The 17,852-nt window shown below is 43.8% G+C and overlaps 1 protein-coding gene across 3 annotated transcripts in view; it reads right to left on the bottom strand.

Annotated features, from left to right (window-relative positions):
* Positions 1-17,852, bottom strand: part of osbpl1a (oxysterol binding protein-like 1A) — a 250,691-nt gene that overhangs the window by 82,457 nt on the left and 150,382 nt on the right. For all 3 annotated transcript variants that reach the window (XM_041190183.1, XM_041190185.1, XM_041190184.1), the window contains exon 16: positions 14,322-14,484. In XM_041190183.1, the coding sequence (XP_041046117.1) occupies positions 14,322-14,484 (163 nt within the window). The remainder of the gene's footprint in view (positions 1-14,321; positions 14,485-17,852) is intronic.

The following is a 17,852-nucleotide window of genomic DNA, read 5'->3' as shown; positions in this document are numbered from 1 at the left end:
TTAAGCTGTTTCCAGTTACTTTGTCAGTAGTGTCTGAAATACGAGACCGTTATATTAAATTTACTATCACACTCAGTTGACAACCAGTCACCATTGTGTTTCTGTTCATTCCTCAAGCTGAAGTCACTCCCTTGCTCAGTTCCAACATTCTACTTAGATCTTTTAAACTTCCTTAGTTGTTTTGGTTAAAAAAGGAACATTTTTTCAGATTTTTATTCATCTAATGTTGTTCTAAAGCTGGGTTTGCACCTTGCCTTTAGGTGGCCCTGTCATGTGACATTAGCACAGGTGACATTATGCTCACAATGCTGCCAACGTGTGCAATGCCTTTGGAATGTTCACTTTTAATAAATAATTGATAAGTAATTATACAGCTGCAACAACAAATCCATTCATAGTGAATATACTAGCCAAATTATTGAAAACAATATAGACGTCTCAAAGCTTTTAAGTTTGTAGTTAACTCTTGTCTCTTTATGCTTTCCAACCGTGGGAGCTGGCTGGTTTTGTCCATCTCCCTGAAAACAAAAGGTCGATTTTTGAATAATGAAACGTGCTGGGTTTTGCAGCTGGAATAACTGTGAGGCTTTCAGCACTAATCGCTATAAAGGAGCGACTCATACAGAAACTTCCGGAGTCTGCACGTGCACAGTCAAACTCGGAAATCAGGAAGTTGCTGTGCCCGTTCTCTGACCTTCCACAATCTTTGCTAAACTGGTACTCTGCTGAGGTACTCGACATTCAAACACATGAAGGGCTTGAAGTTGTGGTACCTTCCCACTAGATACCCAGAGAAAGCTACAGCTTGCCTATTCATGTACACTTGAACTTCTAAAAGCGTAGTAAGTCATAGTTACTGTGAAACAATCTTTAACATTGAAGGTTCATGCTTTTGGATTTTAATTGTAGTTTCTTAAAAATAAAAGTTAAATTATGTTACTTATTTTCAGTTTCTGATCTCTCTCTCTCTCTCTCGATCCCACCATATTTACTCCTCTATTTTGCTTTCTATACATGACTTTAGAGGAGGTCTTTAGGCACAGTGGATAGAGCCTCTCTCTCTCTGAGGCAGAAGCTCTAGGTTTGAGTCCCACCTAAAGACTCGAGGTCTAAGGGAAGTGTGTCCATAACATGGCCAAACAGGTTGAGTGCCAATCTGCAAATTTTTTCAGCACATGCCAACGCCAGGCGGTGAGAGGGAGAGAGATTCCTGGTCAACCATGTGATGGAAAGAATTGGAGGCTCCACCATCACCATTTATAGCTCCAGACCCTGACAGGGGCATGTAAAAGTGCATGTTGCCACGGCAACTTGGACTCCCTGAGTAAACTGGAACACACCACGACATGGTTCTACATTGAATTAAATATTCTAACACTTTGCCCTGCATGCAATGGGTGAGGGTTTCTCAATCTGATTGGTGGATGAGACACACTGTTGCTGGTCCTGGTTAACACAGGTCCCAGATCCACTGCAGAGGGAGCAGTGCTGAAATGGCTCTTGAATTATTGTAGGTTGTAGCACAAAAGTCCTTTGAAAAGTCTGTGAGCCGCTGTAGGTGTAACGAAGCAGCAGACACAATTCATTTGCCACTGCCCACAAAGCCTGGGTTAATCAGCTTAGATAAATTAAAGAGGACTTGTTGAATTTAATGGGAGCTGCCACTCATGCTCATGACTAAATCAATCAGATTCACACTGGAAATGTGTGACTTGGTTTGTCTCTCAACCAAATCTCCCTGGACATAACCAAACAAAACTTTGCAACGTTTCTATCAGGTTCAGGTGAAGGTATGGTCTTAAGTGAAGTTTGTTTTAAATTCTTCAGGGACTGGGAGTGGATTATGAATTCAAGCTGCGCTCCCGGTTTTAAGCGCATCATCTAGGCTAACATAGCAGTTCCTCACAATGTGACTTCTGGTATCACAGCGATTCAGTTTGAAATTCTCTTTCTCAACCCCCTCCAGACTTGCCACATCTTTCGCCACCGTAAAATGCATCACTTCCAACGCATCTTCGTATGCCTGCCAGCTCCTCTAACTCATGTCCTTTTCCCCTGCTTGTCTGCTCAAATCGCTCTGGGTCTTTTCTGCATAAGAAAATTTTCCCAAACGCTCATCTTGCATTTAACTTATGACAAGTTACCAAGTCATCAACCAGTGGAACCTATTTTTACTGGTTTATTTCATCGTAACATCCTAATTACGAACGCCACCCCAATTAGACCTAAATCTCTTAAATCGCCTTTTGTCTAATGAAAAATAACTCATTCATCTCCCCCCACTAACTACACCCTCTCATCTGTGGCCGCATATTTGCAAATCTCTTTTGTATTCTCTGCATGACCTGAATCGCGTTCCTGCACGCCCTCAACATTGAAGACAATGTTCTAGCAGTGGCTGAACCATTGTCTGGTATAACTTTAGCATTCCCATTTTGCTTTTATACTGCATATCCCTGGTTACAAAGTCGGTGGCTTCAGTCACTCCTGCAAGTGGTACGACTTTCTTACTTATATGGGATTGGACGTATCCTGCACTTCACCCACCTGGATGACAGCGGAACTCAAAGCTGTGTCAACAGCATCCCGTCGTGATCGGAATGAATACTGTGTCCTTCGCACAAGCATTCCTTCAGCCTTTCTGAAGGCAGGCCAAGCAAACACTTGATGGAACAATACCCAATACCAATCAGTAAATTCCCTTATTTTACAGTGAGTCAGCACACACAGTGACACTTTAACTCGGTCAGTACAATGCGCCTTTGTGTAATTTGCTGCCTCTCTCGCAGCCTGCGCTCCAGCCTCTATCTCATCCCTTGGCTCACAAAAGAACTCAAAGATATTCCGGTACAATAGATGTGAGCTGTTTCCTGATAGCAGAGACAGATTAATGAGTTGTTTAGAATCATAGAACGGTTACAGCACAGGACGGGGCCATTCAGCCCTTCATGTCCATGCAAAAATTCTCTCTCTCCATTTAATTCTTCAATTCCCTTTTGAAAGTCACGATTGAACCTGCCTCCACCACACTCAGTGCATTCCAGGTCTTAACCACTCATTGTGTGTTCTCGGCCCAAACATCTTCGGCTGCTTCATCAATGATCTTCCTTCCATCATAAGGTCAGAAGTGGGGATGTTCGCTGATGATTGCACAATGTTCAGCACCATAACTCCTCAGATACTGAAGCAGTCCATGTCCAAATGCAGCAAGACCTGGACAATATCCAGGCTTACCTGGAAAAACTCAGCAGGTCTGGCAGCATCGGCGGAGAAGAAAAGAGTTGACGTTTCGAGTCCTCATGACCCTTCGACAGAACTTGAGTTCGAGTCCAGGAAAGAGCTGAAATATAAGCTGGTTTAAGGTGTGTGTGTGGGGGGCGGAGAGATAGAGAGACAGAGAGGTGGAGGGGGTTGGTGTGGTTGTAGGGACAAACAAGCAGTGATAGAAGCAGATCATCAAAAGATGTCAACGTGTACTATTGTCGTTGACATCTTTTGATGATCTGCTTCTATCACTGCTTGTTTGTCCCTACAACCACACCAACCCCCTCCACCTCTCTGTCTCTCTATCTCTCCGCCCCCCACACACACACCTTAAACCAGCTTATATTTCAGTCTTTCCTGGACTCGAACTCAAGTTCTGTCGAAGGGTCATGAGGACTCGAAACGTCAACTCTTTTCTTCTCCGCCGATGCTGCCAGACCTGCTGAGTTTTTCCAGGTAATTCTGTTTTTGTTTTGGATTTCCAGCATCCGCAGTTTTTTTGTTTTTAATATCCAGGCTTGGGCTGTCAAGTGGCAAGTAACATTCACACCACATGAATATCAGGCAATAACCATTTCCAAGAGAAAATCCAACCATCTCCCCTTGATGTTTAATGGCATTACTATTGCTGAATCCCCCACAATCAACATCCTGGGGGTTATCATTGACCAGAAACTGAACTGGGCTAGCCATATAAATACTGTGGCTACAAGAGCAGGTCAGAGGCTAGGAATCCTGCGGCGAGTAACTCACCTTTTGACGCCCCAAAGCTTATCCATCATCTACAAGGCACAAATCAGGAGTGTGATGGAATACTCCCCACTTGTCTGGATAAGTGCAGCTCCAACAACATAAGAAGCTTGACACCATCCAGGACAAAGCAGCCCACTTAATTGGCACCCCATCCACAAACATTCACTTCCTCCACCATCGATGCACAGTAGCAGCAGTGTGCACCATCTACAAGATGCACTGCAGAAGCTCACCAAAGCTCCTTAGGCAGCACCTTCCAAACCCACGACCACTACCAACTAGAAGGACCAGGGTAGCAGATACATGGGAACACAACCACCTGGAAGTTCCCCTCCAAGTCACTCACCATCCTGACTTGGACATATATCGCTGTTCCTTCATTGTCACTGGGTCAAAATCCTGGAACTCCCTCCCTAACAGCACTGTGGGTGTACCTACACCACATGTACTGCAGCGGTTCAAGAAGGCAGCTCACCACCACCTTCTCAAGGGCAATTAGGGATGTGTAATAAATGATGGCCCAGCCAGTGATGCCCACATCCCATAAATTAGTAAAAACAAAAAAAGAAAAGCTTTCTCATGTTGCCTTTGCCTCTTTCCCAATCACCATCTGGTTCCTACTAAGTTTATGTGGAAACAGGTCAAAGTTACCAACTTAATGACCCATTATCCCAGTCTCCAAAAATGTGTCCAAGTCTATAAGGCTTTTAAAAAAAAGTCCAACATGAAAGTGGATTTTTAGCAATTTTTTTCTATGGAAAACAGTCAAAAAATCCTGCGACTTGACTCTTAATTGTAAAGACCTGGGGTAACATAAGAATGTAAGGAGTAATAGCAGGAGTAGGCCATTCAGCCCCTCACGCCTGCTTCGCCATTTGACAAAATCACGGCTGATCGGATTAGGTCTCAACTCCACTTTCCGGCCTGCCCCACTAACTCCACACATAACCTTTGTCCATCAGAAACCTGTCCAACTCCGCCTTTAAGATATTCAATGACCCAGCCTCCACTGCTCCCTAGGGAAGGCACTGGTATAGGGGTAATGTCACTGAATTAGTAGCCCAGGCGAATACTGTGGGGACAGGGGTTCGAATCCCACCATGGGAGCGGGTAGAATTTGAATTCAATTAATACATTTGGAATTAAAAGCTAGTATCAGTAATGGTGATCATGGCCATTGTCAATTGTTGTAAAAACCCATCTGGTTCACTATTGTCCTTCAGGGAAGGAACTCTGCTGTCCTTACCTGGTCTGGCCTACATGTGACTCCAGACCCGCTGCAATGTAGCTGACTCTTAACTGCCCTCTGGAATGGCCTGGCGAGCCACTCAGATGTATCAAACCTCAATGAAGCCTAAAAGGAATGAAACCGGATGGAACACCCAGCATTGACTTAGGCACTGGAAACAACAAAGGCAAACTCAGCCCTGTCGACCCTGCAGAGTTCTCCTAACTAACATCTGGGGGCTTGTTCCAAAAGCAGGAAAGCTGTATCACAGGCTAGTCATGCAACAGCCTGACATAGTCATTCGCATGGAATCTGTTGTGAGTGGTGGCTGAGTTGGTACTATTGATAAAGTTGATCTGCAGACACTTTTTGGGTGGAAACATTAAGTTCATTAACAAGGTACTCAGCAGCAACCACACATGTGCCTTCAACTTCAACTCTATCTCTACACTACTAAGTTCTGAGGTAGCCTGCGCTACTCTCCTATTGGTTACCACAGATCATGTGATCTTCCTTAACAAGCATTGTTCTTAAAAGGTACATTACACACTAAATAAAACCATAATTACTTCATTCCTCCCCCTTTAACTCGGATATACATATTATATTTACAAGTTCATATTTCTCAAGACAACATAAAATTTACACTAGTTAAGGAATTTACAAGTTCAGTCTCCCAGGTGGTTTCCTGGTACGGGTGGCAGGTCGAAGCTGCACACTTCAGATTCTGTGCCAGGAACCTCCTTTTCCGGAGTTGCCTGAACATCAGGTGCTTCGATGGGAACTTGCAGTTCTGTATCCTCAACTCTTACAGGAACATCAGACATGTCAGTCCTGGGTTGAGTATCCTCAACAGGAAACACTGACCCGGTTGTGATCACTGGTGTAACCACATCTTGGTGATTTGTCTCTCTCTTCCTTATGATTTGTTTATATGTAGACATATGATCTGGCCTTCCTCCTCCAGATGGTAAGATAGGAGGTCCAGTCACTGCACGTATTTCACCCAGTAACCACTTTGGTCCTTCCCTGAAGTTCTTCATGTATACCGTCTCTCCCACGGTAAATTTCCTCTCACGGCCAGTCATGTCTAGTTTTCTGGCTTCCCTGACTCCTTTCCATCTTCCTCTCTAAATTCGGCGTTATTAAGCTCAATCTCACCCTGAGACGGAATTTCAATAATAACTCAGCAGGTATGACACCTGTCGTTGTGTGAGGGGTAGTCCTTTAATGAAAAAGAAAGCTCACTTGGTTGCTAAGGAATTGCCAGTTAACTTTTTCATGCTTGCCTTGAATGTTTGAACCATCCTTTCAGCCAGTCCCTTTGGGGAAGGGGTACAGCGAAGTTTTTACACGTGTGATACTGTTGAGGCTGATAAACTGTTGAAACTCAGCACTCGTATCAGAAATGACTACTTCTGGAAGTCCGTGAATGGCAAAACTCTGACGTAGTTTCTCAATTGTAGCACCCAACGTTGGTGACTTCACCTCATATACGTCCAACCATTTTAAATGGGTATCGACAATGAGCAGAAACATTGTTCCCAGGAAAGGTCCAATGTAGACGATGTGTAACCGCACTCAGGGTCTACCTGGTTACTCCCAAGGTTGTAACAGAGCTGTCACTGGCAGCTTTTGCAGTTGCTGACATTACACACAGTGCTTTACTAAACTCTCTATTTCACCATCCATCCCTGGCCACCACAGATAGCTGCATGCTATGGTCTTCATTCGGGAAATTCCTGGATGAGCACTGTGTAGTTCAATTAAAAGTGGCTCCCATTAACCTTCGGAAGAACTATCACTCGTGCTCCCATAATTAAGATGCCATCCTGGATGGATATTTCACGTTTTCTGTTGAAGTGCGGTTTCATTCAATCAGATACGGGCTCCTGTGACTAACCATGAAGCACTTGTTCTCATACCTGAGGTAGGACTGGATCCTGACTTGTCTAGTCTCTAATCTATCAAGTGCATACTGGCGAGGAACATAAGAAACTTAACAATAAAAGAAGCTCCTGTAGAACTGGGATGTGCTCATCATTTTCTTGTAAAGGTAAATGACTAAGGGGATCAGCGTTTATGATTTGATTGCCAGGCCTGTGTACGAAAGTACTCGTATGCTGCCAGGATTAAAGCTCATTGTTGTATTCTTGCTGAGGCTATAGGTGGTATAGCCTTGTCCTCACCAAACAACTCGAGCAATGGTTTGTGGTCTGAAACAATTGTAAAATGGCAGCCATGTACATACTGGTGAAATTTCTTGACACCAAAGATGATGGACAGGCCTTCTTTTTGACTTCATTGTTGGCCAGACTTTCCTCAGATGCAAACTCAACTTGAGTGAGCTCAGTGGTTGAATCGCTCAAAATTTCATCACCTGCCTGCTTCTTGGAAAATTCTATGACTTTTGCTTTCAAAGCCTCTTTGGCTTCATTTAGCCGATTCTTCAGCTCTTTCGTCTCTTTTTTGTATTTGTTTGCTGCCTCCTGGAAAACTGAACATTGTTGCCAACTCATTCTTCAGTTTGTTCAGAGAAGTGCTGAATTCTTTCTGTTTCTCTTCATACTTTTCCAGAAGTAAGCTTTGACCTGAGGGAATCATGTAGTGTGTGAAGGTCTTTCAGCAAGTTTTATTTTTCCCTTTGAAGGTTGCTCACCTCGTCTCGAACTGTTATCAAACAGGGTCTCTTCGAGTTTCTTCTGCTGTTCTTCCAGGTTTTCCAGCCTGAATTTCTTCAGGTTGTTGAGTTCTTACACTTGCCTTTTTCAAAACAGGAACATTTCCAGCTTCCTTTTGGAATCTCAGTGGCCAATCAAGGTTGATTTCCCTTAGTCCATTTCACCCTGGAAGGCTTGGTCCTCTACCTCTCAATACCAACACTGGTAGCTGTGCTGACTGGCTTCCATAATGGACAATTATTCTGCTTATGCCTTTTACTTGAATGTCTTCATTTTGTATGTTTTTAGTTTGGCAGCTGTTTCTTCTAAACTTAATTGATGTTCACCATTATTCAAATGTCTGAAGGTGTATTCCCCAATTACTGTGGTGGAAGCTCTGGTGTCCACTTCCATTCTAACAGGTCTGCCATTTACTTTTACTGTGACAAGTATTGGTTCTGTCTTTCTAACTTTCAAATAAAACAATGAGTAAATGTCAGAATGTGTTGTTTCAGGCTCTTCCACGTTGTCGATTTCTTTTGTTTACAAGCCTGCCTGAATCTCTCCTTGCACTGTTTCATTATATGTCCAGTTCTGTGACAATAATAGCACTCGATTTTTTTAGACTGCCAATTGCTATAAGGCTGATCGTTTCCACCTCTATTGAAATTATGCTTCAATCTCGCTGCTAAGTTATTTTTCTTTATTCTTTGGCTAGTGGGAGCTGTTTCCCGCAGTTTGGCAGAGTCTTGCATGATCACGTCCTTTTCAGCTAGGGTTTCCCACCCGTTGTGGAGGATGATGCCATTTTGCGCACTCTGTATTGCTTTGAATCTCTTACTACGCTTTCCTTGGTCAGTGCTATCTCTAGCACCTTCTTGAAATGCGAGTTCACTTCAGACAATAGTCTTTTCTGAATAATATCCTCGTTCACACCACACACTAAATGATCTCTGAGCGTATCGTTTAGAGTCGTATCAAACTCAATGTTCCTTTAGCTGCTTTAACTTTGCCATGTAGCATGCAATTGTCTCACCTAGGTCTCTATTTCATGAATTAAACCTCAACATCTGCATCCTGACTAAGGGCTTTGGTTGAAAGCCCTCAGGTCCATCAATTCATCGAAATTTTTTGAATCTGGGGCATTGCGTGCCATCAAACTTTGAATCAAACTGTAGGTTTTATTGCCACATATACTTAAGAGGATTGCTCGCCTCTTCTCTTCCCCCATAATCTCGCTCGCTTGAAAAAAAAAACGTGAGGTGTTCTATGTAATGTGACGAATCATCTGTGGCTGGTTCAAAAGGACCAATTCTCCTGAATTGTGACAGTTTGAGAAGGGATATCTTCTTCAATTCTAATGGAGCCTCTACTTAATTCACTGGGCAAGGTACAGTGCCGATTTCTTTTCAACTTGACTTCTTCTGCTCAATCCTGTTTTATCCTCATCACCAGTTTGTGAGTGTTGGCCAAGTTGGTACTATTGATAGAGTTGATCTGCAGATACTTCTTGGGTGGAAACATTAACTTTATGAACAAGGTACTCTGCAGCAATTGCACATGTGCTTTCAACTCAAACAATATTACCATGCTACTAACTTCTGAGGTAGCCTGCACTACTCAGAATCATAGAATTGTTATAGTGCAGAAGTAGGCCATTTGGCCCATCATGTCTGCATTGGCTCTCTGAGCATTTTAACTTAGTGCCAATCTCCTGCCTTTCCCCTGTAACCCTGCATGTTGTTTCCATTTAAATAATCATCTAATGCCCTCTTGAATGCCTCAGTTGAACCTGCCTCCACCACACTTCCAGGCAATGTATTCCAAACCCTAACCACTCGCTGTGTGCAAAAGTTTTTTCTCACCTCGCAATTGTTTCTTTTTCAAAACACTTGAAAACTGTGTCCTCTGGTTCTCGATCCGTTTACAAGTGGGAAGAGTTTCTCCCTATCTACTCTGTCCAGACCCCTCATGATTTTGAAAACTTCTTTCAAGTCTCTTCTTAGCCTTCTCCTCTCCAAGGAAAACAGTCCCAACTTCTCCAATCTTTCCTTAAAACTGAAGTGTCTCATCCCTGGAATCATTCTCGTAAACCTCTTCTGTACTCTCTCCAATGCGTTCATACCCTTCCTATAGTGTGGCACCCAGAACTATACACAATACTCCAGCTGAGGTCTAACCAGTGTCTTATGTAACTTCATCAAAACCTCCCTGCTCTTAAAGCCTATACCCCTATCAATGAAGCCTAGAATACTGTATGCTTTAGTAACAGATTTCTCTACCTGTCCTGCCACTTTTAATGACTTATGTACATATACACCCAGGTCTCTCTGCTCCCGAACACCCTTTGGAATAGTATCTTTTATTTTACACTGTCTCCCCATGTTCTTTGTACCAAAGTGTATCACCCCACACTTCTCTGCATTGAACTTCATCTGCCACCTATCTGCCCACTCCACCAACTTGTCTATGTCCTCTTGAAGTTCTACACTGTCCTCCTCATAGTTCACAACTCTCCCGTTTTGTATGCTACTCTCCTATTAGTTACTACAGATCATGTGATCTTCCTTAACAAGCTTTATTTTTAAAGGTACTTTACACAGTAAATAAAAACATAATTACTACAGAACCATAGCTTCCAGACAACGTCTCAGACACCACTATTACTGGGTATATCCTGTCCCACCAACTCCTACCAGCGGTGGCAGCACAATGATATGAAGTCAGGAGGGGGTTGCCCTGGGAGTCCTCAACATCAACTCCGAACCTCATGAAGTCTCATGGCATCAGGTCAAACATGGGCAAGGAAACCTCCTGCTGATTACCATCTACCACCACCCGCCCACCTCCCCCCCACCCCCCCACCACCCTCAGATGATGAATCAGTGCTCCTCCATGATGAACACCACTTGGAGGAAGCACTGAGGGTGGCAGGAGCGCAGAATGTACTCTGGGTGGGTGACTGGCCAATCTGGCCTGAAGGACATAGCTGCTAGACTGGGCAGGTAGTGAGGGAACCAACAAGATGGAAAAACATACTTGATTTCATCCTCATCAATCTACCAGTCTCAAGATTCATCTACCAACAACATTTTTGGTTGGGCACTACAGAGTCATTGTGGAGATGAAGTCCAGCCTTCCACTGTATTGTGTGGCACTACCACCATGCTAAATGTGATAGATTTCAAACAGATCTAGCAACTCAAGACTGGGCATCCATGAGGCGCGGTGGGCCATCAGCAGCAGCAGAATTGTACTCGAACACAATCTGTAATCTGATAGCCCAACACAACCCCCACTCTACTATTACCACCAACCCAGGGGATCAACCCTGGCTCAATGAAGGGTGCAGGAGGGCATGTCAGGAGCAGCACCAGGCATACCTAAAAATGAGGTGTCAACCTGGTGAAGATATAACACAGGATTACATGCGTGCCAAACAGCAGAAGCAGCAAGTGATAGACAGGAGCTAAGTGATCCCACAACCAACGGATCAGATCTAAGCTCTGCAAGTCCTGCCACGTTCAGTCATGAATGGTCGAGGACAATTAAACAAGTAACAGGAGGAAGAAGTTCCACAAATATTCCTATCCTCAATCATGGAGGAGCCCAGCGCATCAGTGCAAGAGATCAGGCTGAAGCATTTGCAACAACCTTCAGCTAGAAGTGCCAAGTGGATGATCCATCTCGGCCTCCTCTGGAGGTCCCCAGCATCACAGATGCCAGTCTTCAGCCAATTCGATTCAGTCCACGTGATATCAGGAAACAGCTGAAGGCACTGGATACTGCAAAGGCTATGGGGCCTGACAACATTCCAGCAATAGTACTGAAGACTTGTGCTCCAGAACTTGCTGCGTCCTTAGTCAATCTGTTCCAGCACAGCTACAACACTGGCAGCTACCCGGCTATGTGGAAAATTGCCCAGTTATGTTCTGATCACAAAGAGCAGAACAAATTGAACTTGGCCAAATGCTGACCCATCAGTCTACTTTCAATCATAAGGAAAGTGATGGAAGCGGTCATCAATTGCGCTATCAAGCGACACTTACTCAGCAATAACCTGATCACTGATGCCCAGTTTTGGTTCCGCCAGGGCCACTCAGCTCCTGACCTGGTTCAAACATGGACAAAAGAGCTGAACTCCCGAGGTGAGGTGAGAGTGACTGCCCTTGACATCAAGGCAGCATTTGACTGAGTGTGGCATCAAGGAGCCCTAGCAAAACTGGAGTCAATGGGAATCAGGGGGAAAATTTTCCACTGGTTGGAATCATACCCAGCACAAAGGAAGATGGTTGTGGTTGTTGGGGGTCAGTCATCTCAGCTCCAGGACATCACTGCAGGAGTTCCTCAGGGTAGTGTCCTAGGCTCAACCATTTTTAGCTGCTTCATCAATGACCTTCCATCATAAGGTCAGAAGTGGGGATGTTCACTGATGTTTGCACAATGTTCGGCACCATTCGCGACTCCTCAGATACTGAAGCAGTCCATGTCCAAATGCAGCAAGACCTAGACAATATTCAGGCACTGGACTGACAAGAGTCAAGTAACATTCGCGCCACACAAGTGCCAGGCAATGACCATCTCCAACAAGAGAGAACCCAACCAGCACCCCTTGACATTCAATGGCATTAACATCACTGAACCGCCCACTATCAGCATTCTGGGGTTATCAATGACCAGAAACTGAGCTGAACCAGCCATATAAATACTGTGGCTGCAAGAGCAGGTCAGAGGCTGGGAATTCTGGAGCAAGTAATTCGTCTCTTGATTCCCCAAAGTCTGTCCACCACTTACAAGGCGTGAGTCAGGAGAGTGAAGGAATACTCCCCACTTGCCTAGATGAGTGCAGCTCCAACAACACTCAAGAAACTTGACCCTATCCAGGACAAAGCAGCCCGCTTGATTGGCACCCCATCCACCACCTTAAACATTCACTCCCTCCACCACTGATGCACAGTCCATCTACAAGATGCACTGCAGCAACTCACCAAGACTCCTTAGACAGCACCTTCCAAACCCATGACCACCTAGAAGGACAAGGGCAGCAGACACATGGGAACACCACCACCTAGAAGTTCCCCTCCAAGTTACTCACCATCCTGACTTGGAAATATACCACCATTCCTTCACTGTCACTTGGTCAAAATCCTGGAACTCCCTCCCTAACAGCACTGTGGGTGTACCTACAACACATGGACTGCAGTGGTTCAAGAAGGCAGCTCACCACCACCTTCTCAAGGGCAATTAGGGATGGGTAATAAATGCTGGACTAGCCAGTGACACTCAGGACCCATGAAAGAGTAAAGAAAAAAAAGAGAATAACGACTCTCAGAGTAAAATTTCTCCTGATCTTCGCCTTAATTGGGAGACTCGTTATTTTGAAACTATGCCCTCTAGTTTGAGATTCCTACACAAGGGGAAACATCCTCTCAGCATTCACCCTGTCAAGTTTTCTCAGGATCTTATCTGTCTCAGTAAGATCATCTCTTATTCTTCTGAACTCCAACAGTTGTTGGACCAACCTACTCAACCTTTCCTTACCAGATAACCCCTTCATCCCAGGATTTAGATCTCAGGATCTACTTCCGCCCAGGATGATGGTAAAATATTTCAGTCCATGCTACACATCTTACACAGAAAGAAGCTGGAGAAATACCTCACCGAAAACAGGATTGGAGGCTATAGGGAGAGGTACAGAGGTCACCAAAGTCCACACAGGATACAATCAACACAAGCTACTGTGTTTACTCAAGCAAATTGCTGGTGGAAGTTATAGTGAAGTTGGGGAATTACTGCAATTTAGTAACAGAATGTGGGTTTACTTGATCACCATTGCAGATTCTGGTTGACAGTGATGGGAAATACCACTGACAGGATATTTCCTCATGATTAAATGGGTAGCATGCCTAATAACGTTATGGTCTGTCAACATGTTTAGTGAGCCAAGTCCTCTTCTTCCGAGATTTGTTAGGAGAGCCACCTCACATCATCTTTTCACTTCAAAAATATTACACAGAACAAACAGAATGTCTCATGGCCAAGTGCATAGCGGAAGTGGTTTACCCACTTTTGTGGAGAATATTTGTCTGTTTTACTTTGTAAGAAATGACATCTATAGAATTAGTAAGCATAGTATTGTGAACCTGTAGCAGAGGGTCGTATGCTTTCTCTCTCTCTCTATGGATAAAACGTTCTTGAATTCAGGGGCTGAAGGATAATGGTGCTCCCGGGGAGTCTTGTGGCATCCTGCGTACCCTCTTATTAAGAAAAGGAGTTGACAATGGTACCCAGCATGAGACACGCTGAAGGACAACCTCAGGCCAGTTTGGGTAATCTGAACTCCCAAATTCAGTCTAAAACTTACAACTTGCACAACAATTACATTAGTGAGCACAACAAATCCTTTCATCACTGACCTGAAAGAGCATCGTAGAATTCGTCATCACTCAGTACACTCTGGGGCGGGGATCCTTTGACTAAAGATTGTTCAAGTTCATGATGTTCACAGGCCAGAGTCTGTAGAGCTTCTGAAAGTATTTTGTTTTTCTCTTGTTCCTGCTCTAATCGCAGATTACGCACCTGAGGAGGGAAGGGAGAGAGAGAGAAAGTGAGAGTGGTGGTGAGAGCACACGAGGGTGCAGAGAGGGAGTGGGAGAGAGAGAACAAGGATAGCGGGAACAAGAGCAAGAGAGGGAAAAGAAAAAAGTGGCAGAAGGGTTGGTAACCAGAGGATACAGATTCATAGCAACTGACAACAAATGACATGAGGAGACTTCTTGTTTAAAAACGCAGCAACTTATGATGATGTGGAATGTGCTGCCTAAAAGGGTGATGGAAGCAGATTCAATGGTAATTTTCAAAAGGAAATAAGATAAATTCTTGAAAAGGTAAAAAATGACAAGGCTCTTGAGAGTGGAGCTAATTAAATAGCTCTACCAAAGAGCCAAGACAAATGCTGAATGGACTCATGCACTGATGCATTTGTATCATTCCATGGTGCTAAGGGCCGAGGAAGGAGAAAAGCATGTGAGAAGAGGGGGAGTGAAAGAGATGAAAAGAATTGAAGATAATTTAATTATCATATTCAAAGGATGGACAGTCAAAGCAACACAGAAGAAACCCCAAGAATTGGGTGCCAAGAATATAAATCATATTGCAATCTTCACAGGCTTAATATTTGCAATCTTGCAAGTCTGCATGGTTAAAGTCTCACTTGTTAGGATCCCCAGCTGAAGTTACCCCGGACAAGCCTGATCCTAAGGTGAATAGATCCTAACTTTTATTTGTTTGTTTAGATATATGGAGAGGGGCTACTGAGCACAATCACTGGAGTCAGCTAATGAACTTTCAACCAAAGCATAAAACATTTATTAAACAAGAAAAAATGAACTATGTTACAATACTCCTTCACCCACAACTACACCTTTAAAGATATATACAGATTTGTAAGAATAACACAAGTTACAAAAGCTCCCTTTATACTCTAATGTTCACACTAAGCACACAGTCCATGTAAACCAATTGGAAGCCTATGGTCAGACACACCACACTCTGAAACAAAGTGACAGATGCCACCTCAATCCGATGCTATGGATCTCTCCTCAACTTTCCCCAGGGTGCTTGTGATTAGGTTTCTAATCTCCACTCTCCAAGACCTCACCTTGGAATCTTCTCCCAAACTGACGCTTTCTCTCAGATGCCCTCTGCAAGGGTCCACCTCCAGGGTTTCAAACTCTGCTTCTGATGTTCCTCTTCCCTGGTTCACCACATGCATTCAAGCCTTCTACATGGTCTCGCTCTCTCTCTCTCTGACTTAGCCATCAACAGTACACCACTGCTTCACATGCCCATAGCAAAGAGTTACAGATCTTCAGTTGTCCCTTTGGACCTTTTGGCTTCTAGCAAGCTGTTCTCACTTTAAATCTGCCTTCTGCAGCTTTTGTCTCTTTAAATCTGAAGCTTGGAGTCTTTTTCTCTGCCCCTTCACTTAACAGGATGTTTTCCAGGCTCCTGTCCTTCTTTTAACTAAAAAGTCTGCTTGGGACTTTCTCCTGTTCCACTCCCCTGGATTTTTGGGGTCTTTTCTTTAGTTTGGGACTGACTATCTGTCCCCTTTGCTCCAGTCTCTCCCTGGCAGCTACTTCCAAAAAACAACTCAGCTCAAACAGCTCCCAAATCACAGCTGTTGTTTCTATTTTCTTGTGTGTGCCTGAGGGAGGGACCTGCCTCTCTGGACTCCCGTTGCTAGGTAACAGCCCAGTTTCTCTACTCCTGTTTGTTTAACTTAGCTGCAATAGTCGTAAGACTCTCATTAGAAATGCTGGCACTTTTTAAAGTGAAACTAAAACTCAATTTGATCTTTTCTTAACACATAGATACGGAAATACAAATCAAACTTAAACATTAAAGCTAAAATCCATTCCTAACATTTACAAATATAACTTATTTAAACTACCTCTAGTTCCTAACACACTACAAGAGACTTAAGCACAAAAGTCTAGGCTGACACTCCATTGCAGTACCAAGGGAGTGCTGTGCTGTCGGAGGTGCTGTTTTTCAGATGACACATTAAAACCAAGGCTCCTTTTCTCCTCTCAGATCCTATGGCACTCTTATTAAGAGGAACAAGGGAGTTTCCCTGGTGTCCTGGCCAATATTTCTTCCCCAGTCAACAAAGGTAAAAGAAAGAGATTATCCAATCATTATTGCATTGCTGGCTGTGGGAGCTTGCTGTGTGCAAATTGGCTGTTGCACTTCTGACAGCAGTCACTTCAATTGCTTAATATACATAATCGCTTCACAAACTTAACTTGTGTAAAGAACTAAACTTCTTGCAGGTTCACTGAGTTAACCAAAATCCCGATTTAAATAAAATAGACTCATGCCCAGCTCAAACCTAAACATTGTTACTGTCCTCCATCTACCAGGGAAGTGCTCCAATCACAACCAGCCACTGCATGAGTCCTCAATTGTGCAACATACCCAAAGTGAGTTCACTTTGGCAACAAACAGCCAAGGTTAAATAAAGAAAATCACAGTGAGGCAAGCGTCGAAAGGAGAAATAGGCTTTGTGAAGGTGTAGAGTAGTGCTTCACCAAGCATGTTAAAAGCATGTAAACTGCCAGACAGTGATATGTGATAGTTAAAAGGTACCCATGATGTAGCCATAACATGAGCAGAATGAACATCAATTGTGTTCAGCAGATTACAGCTGGTGGACGTTATGTGAATACACATTTTACTATCCATTTACCCAGGCATGACGAGCAAATATAGAAAATTCTGGAAACAGTCAGCGCATCAGGCAGCATCTGTGGAGAACAGAAAAATGAATAGCTGGAGCCTGCTCAGCCTTGCTCTGCTCCTTCACATAAGCTCTTCCAGTAGGTTCTCAAAGGACTATATTGGAAAACACTATTTTTTCCTTTCACCATAGGTATTGTCTGACTTGCTGGATGCCTAGGTTCATAAGAACATAAGAAATAGGAGCAGGAGTAGACCATTCGGCCCCTCGAGCCTGCTCCGCCATTCAATAAGATCACGGCTGATCATCTTGTGTTTCGATTTCCACATTCCCATCTACCCCTGATAACCTTTGAGTCCCTTGCCGAACATTCTCTTGCCTAACAAAAATCTATCTACCTCTGCCTTAAAAATATTCAATGACTCCACCTCCACCACCTTCTGAGGCAGAGAGTTCCGAAGTCACACAACCTTCCGACAAAAACTCTCTCCTCATCTCTGTCCTAAAAGGGTGACTCCTAATTTTAAAACAGTGCCCCCTAGTTCTGAACTCACCCACAGGATAAAACATCCTTTCGATGTCTACCTTGTCAAGGCCGTTCAGTATCTTGTATACTTCAATCAAATCACCCCTCACTCTTCTAAACTCCAGTGGAAACAAGCCCAGTCTGTCCAACCTTTTTTCATAAGACAATCCACTCATT

Source organism: Carcharodon carcharias, chromosome 6 (genome assembly GCF_017639515.1).
Source record: "Carcharodon carcharias isolate sCarCar2 chromosome 6, sCarCar2.pri, whole genome shotgun sequence".
In the NCBI taxonomy this organism is placed as follows: Eukaryota; Metazoa; Chordata; class Chondrichthyes; order Lamniformes; family Lamnidae; genus Carcharodon; species Carcharodon carcharias.
Note: the sequence above shows the minus strand (reverse complement) of the source record. Positions and strands in the feature narration are given on the sequence as shown.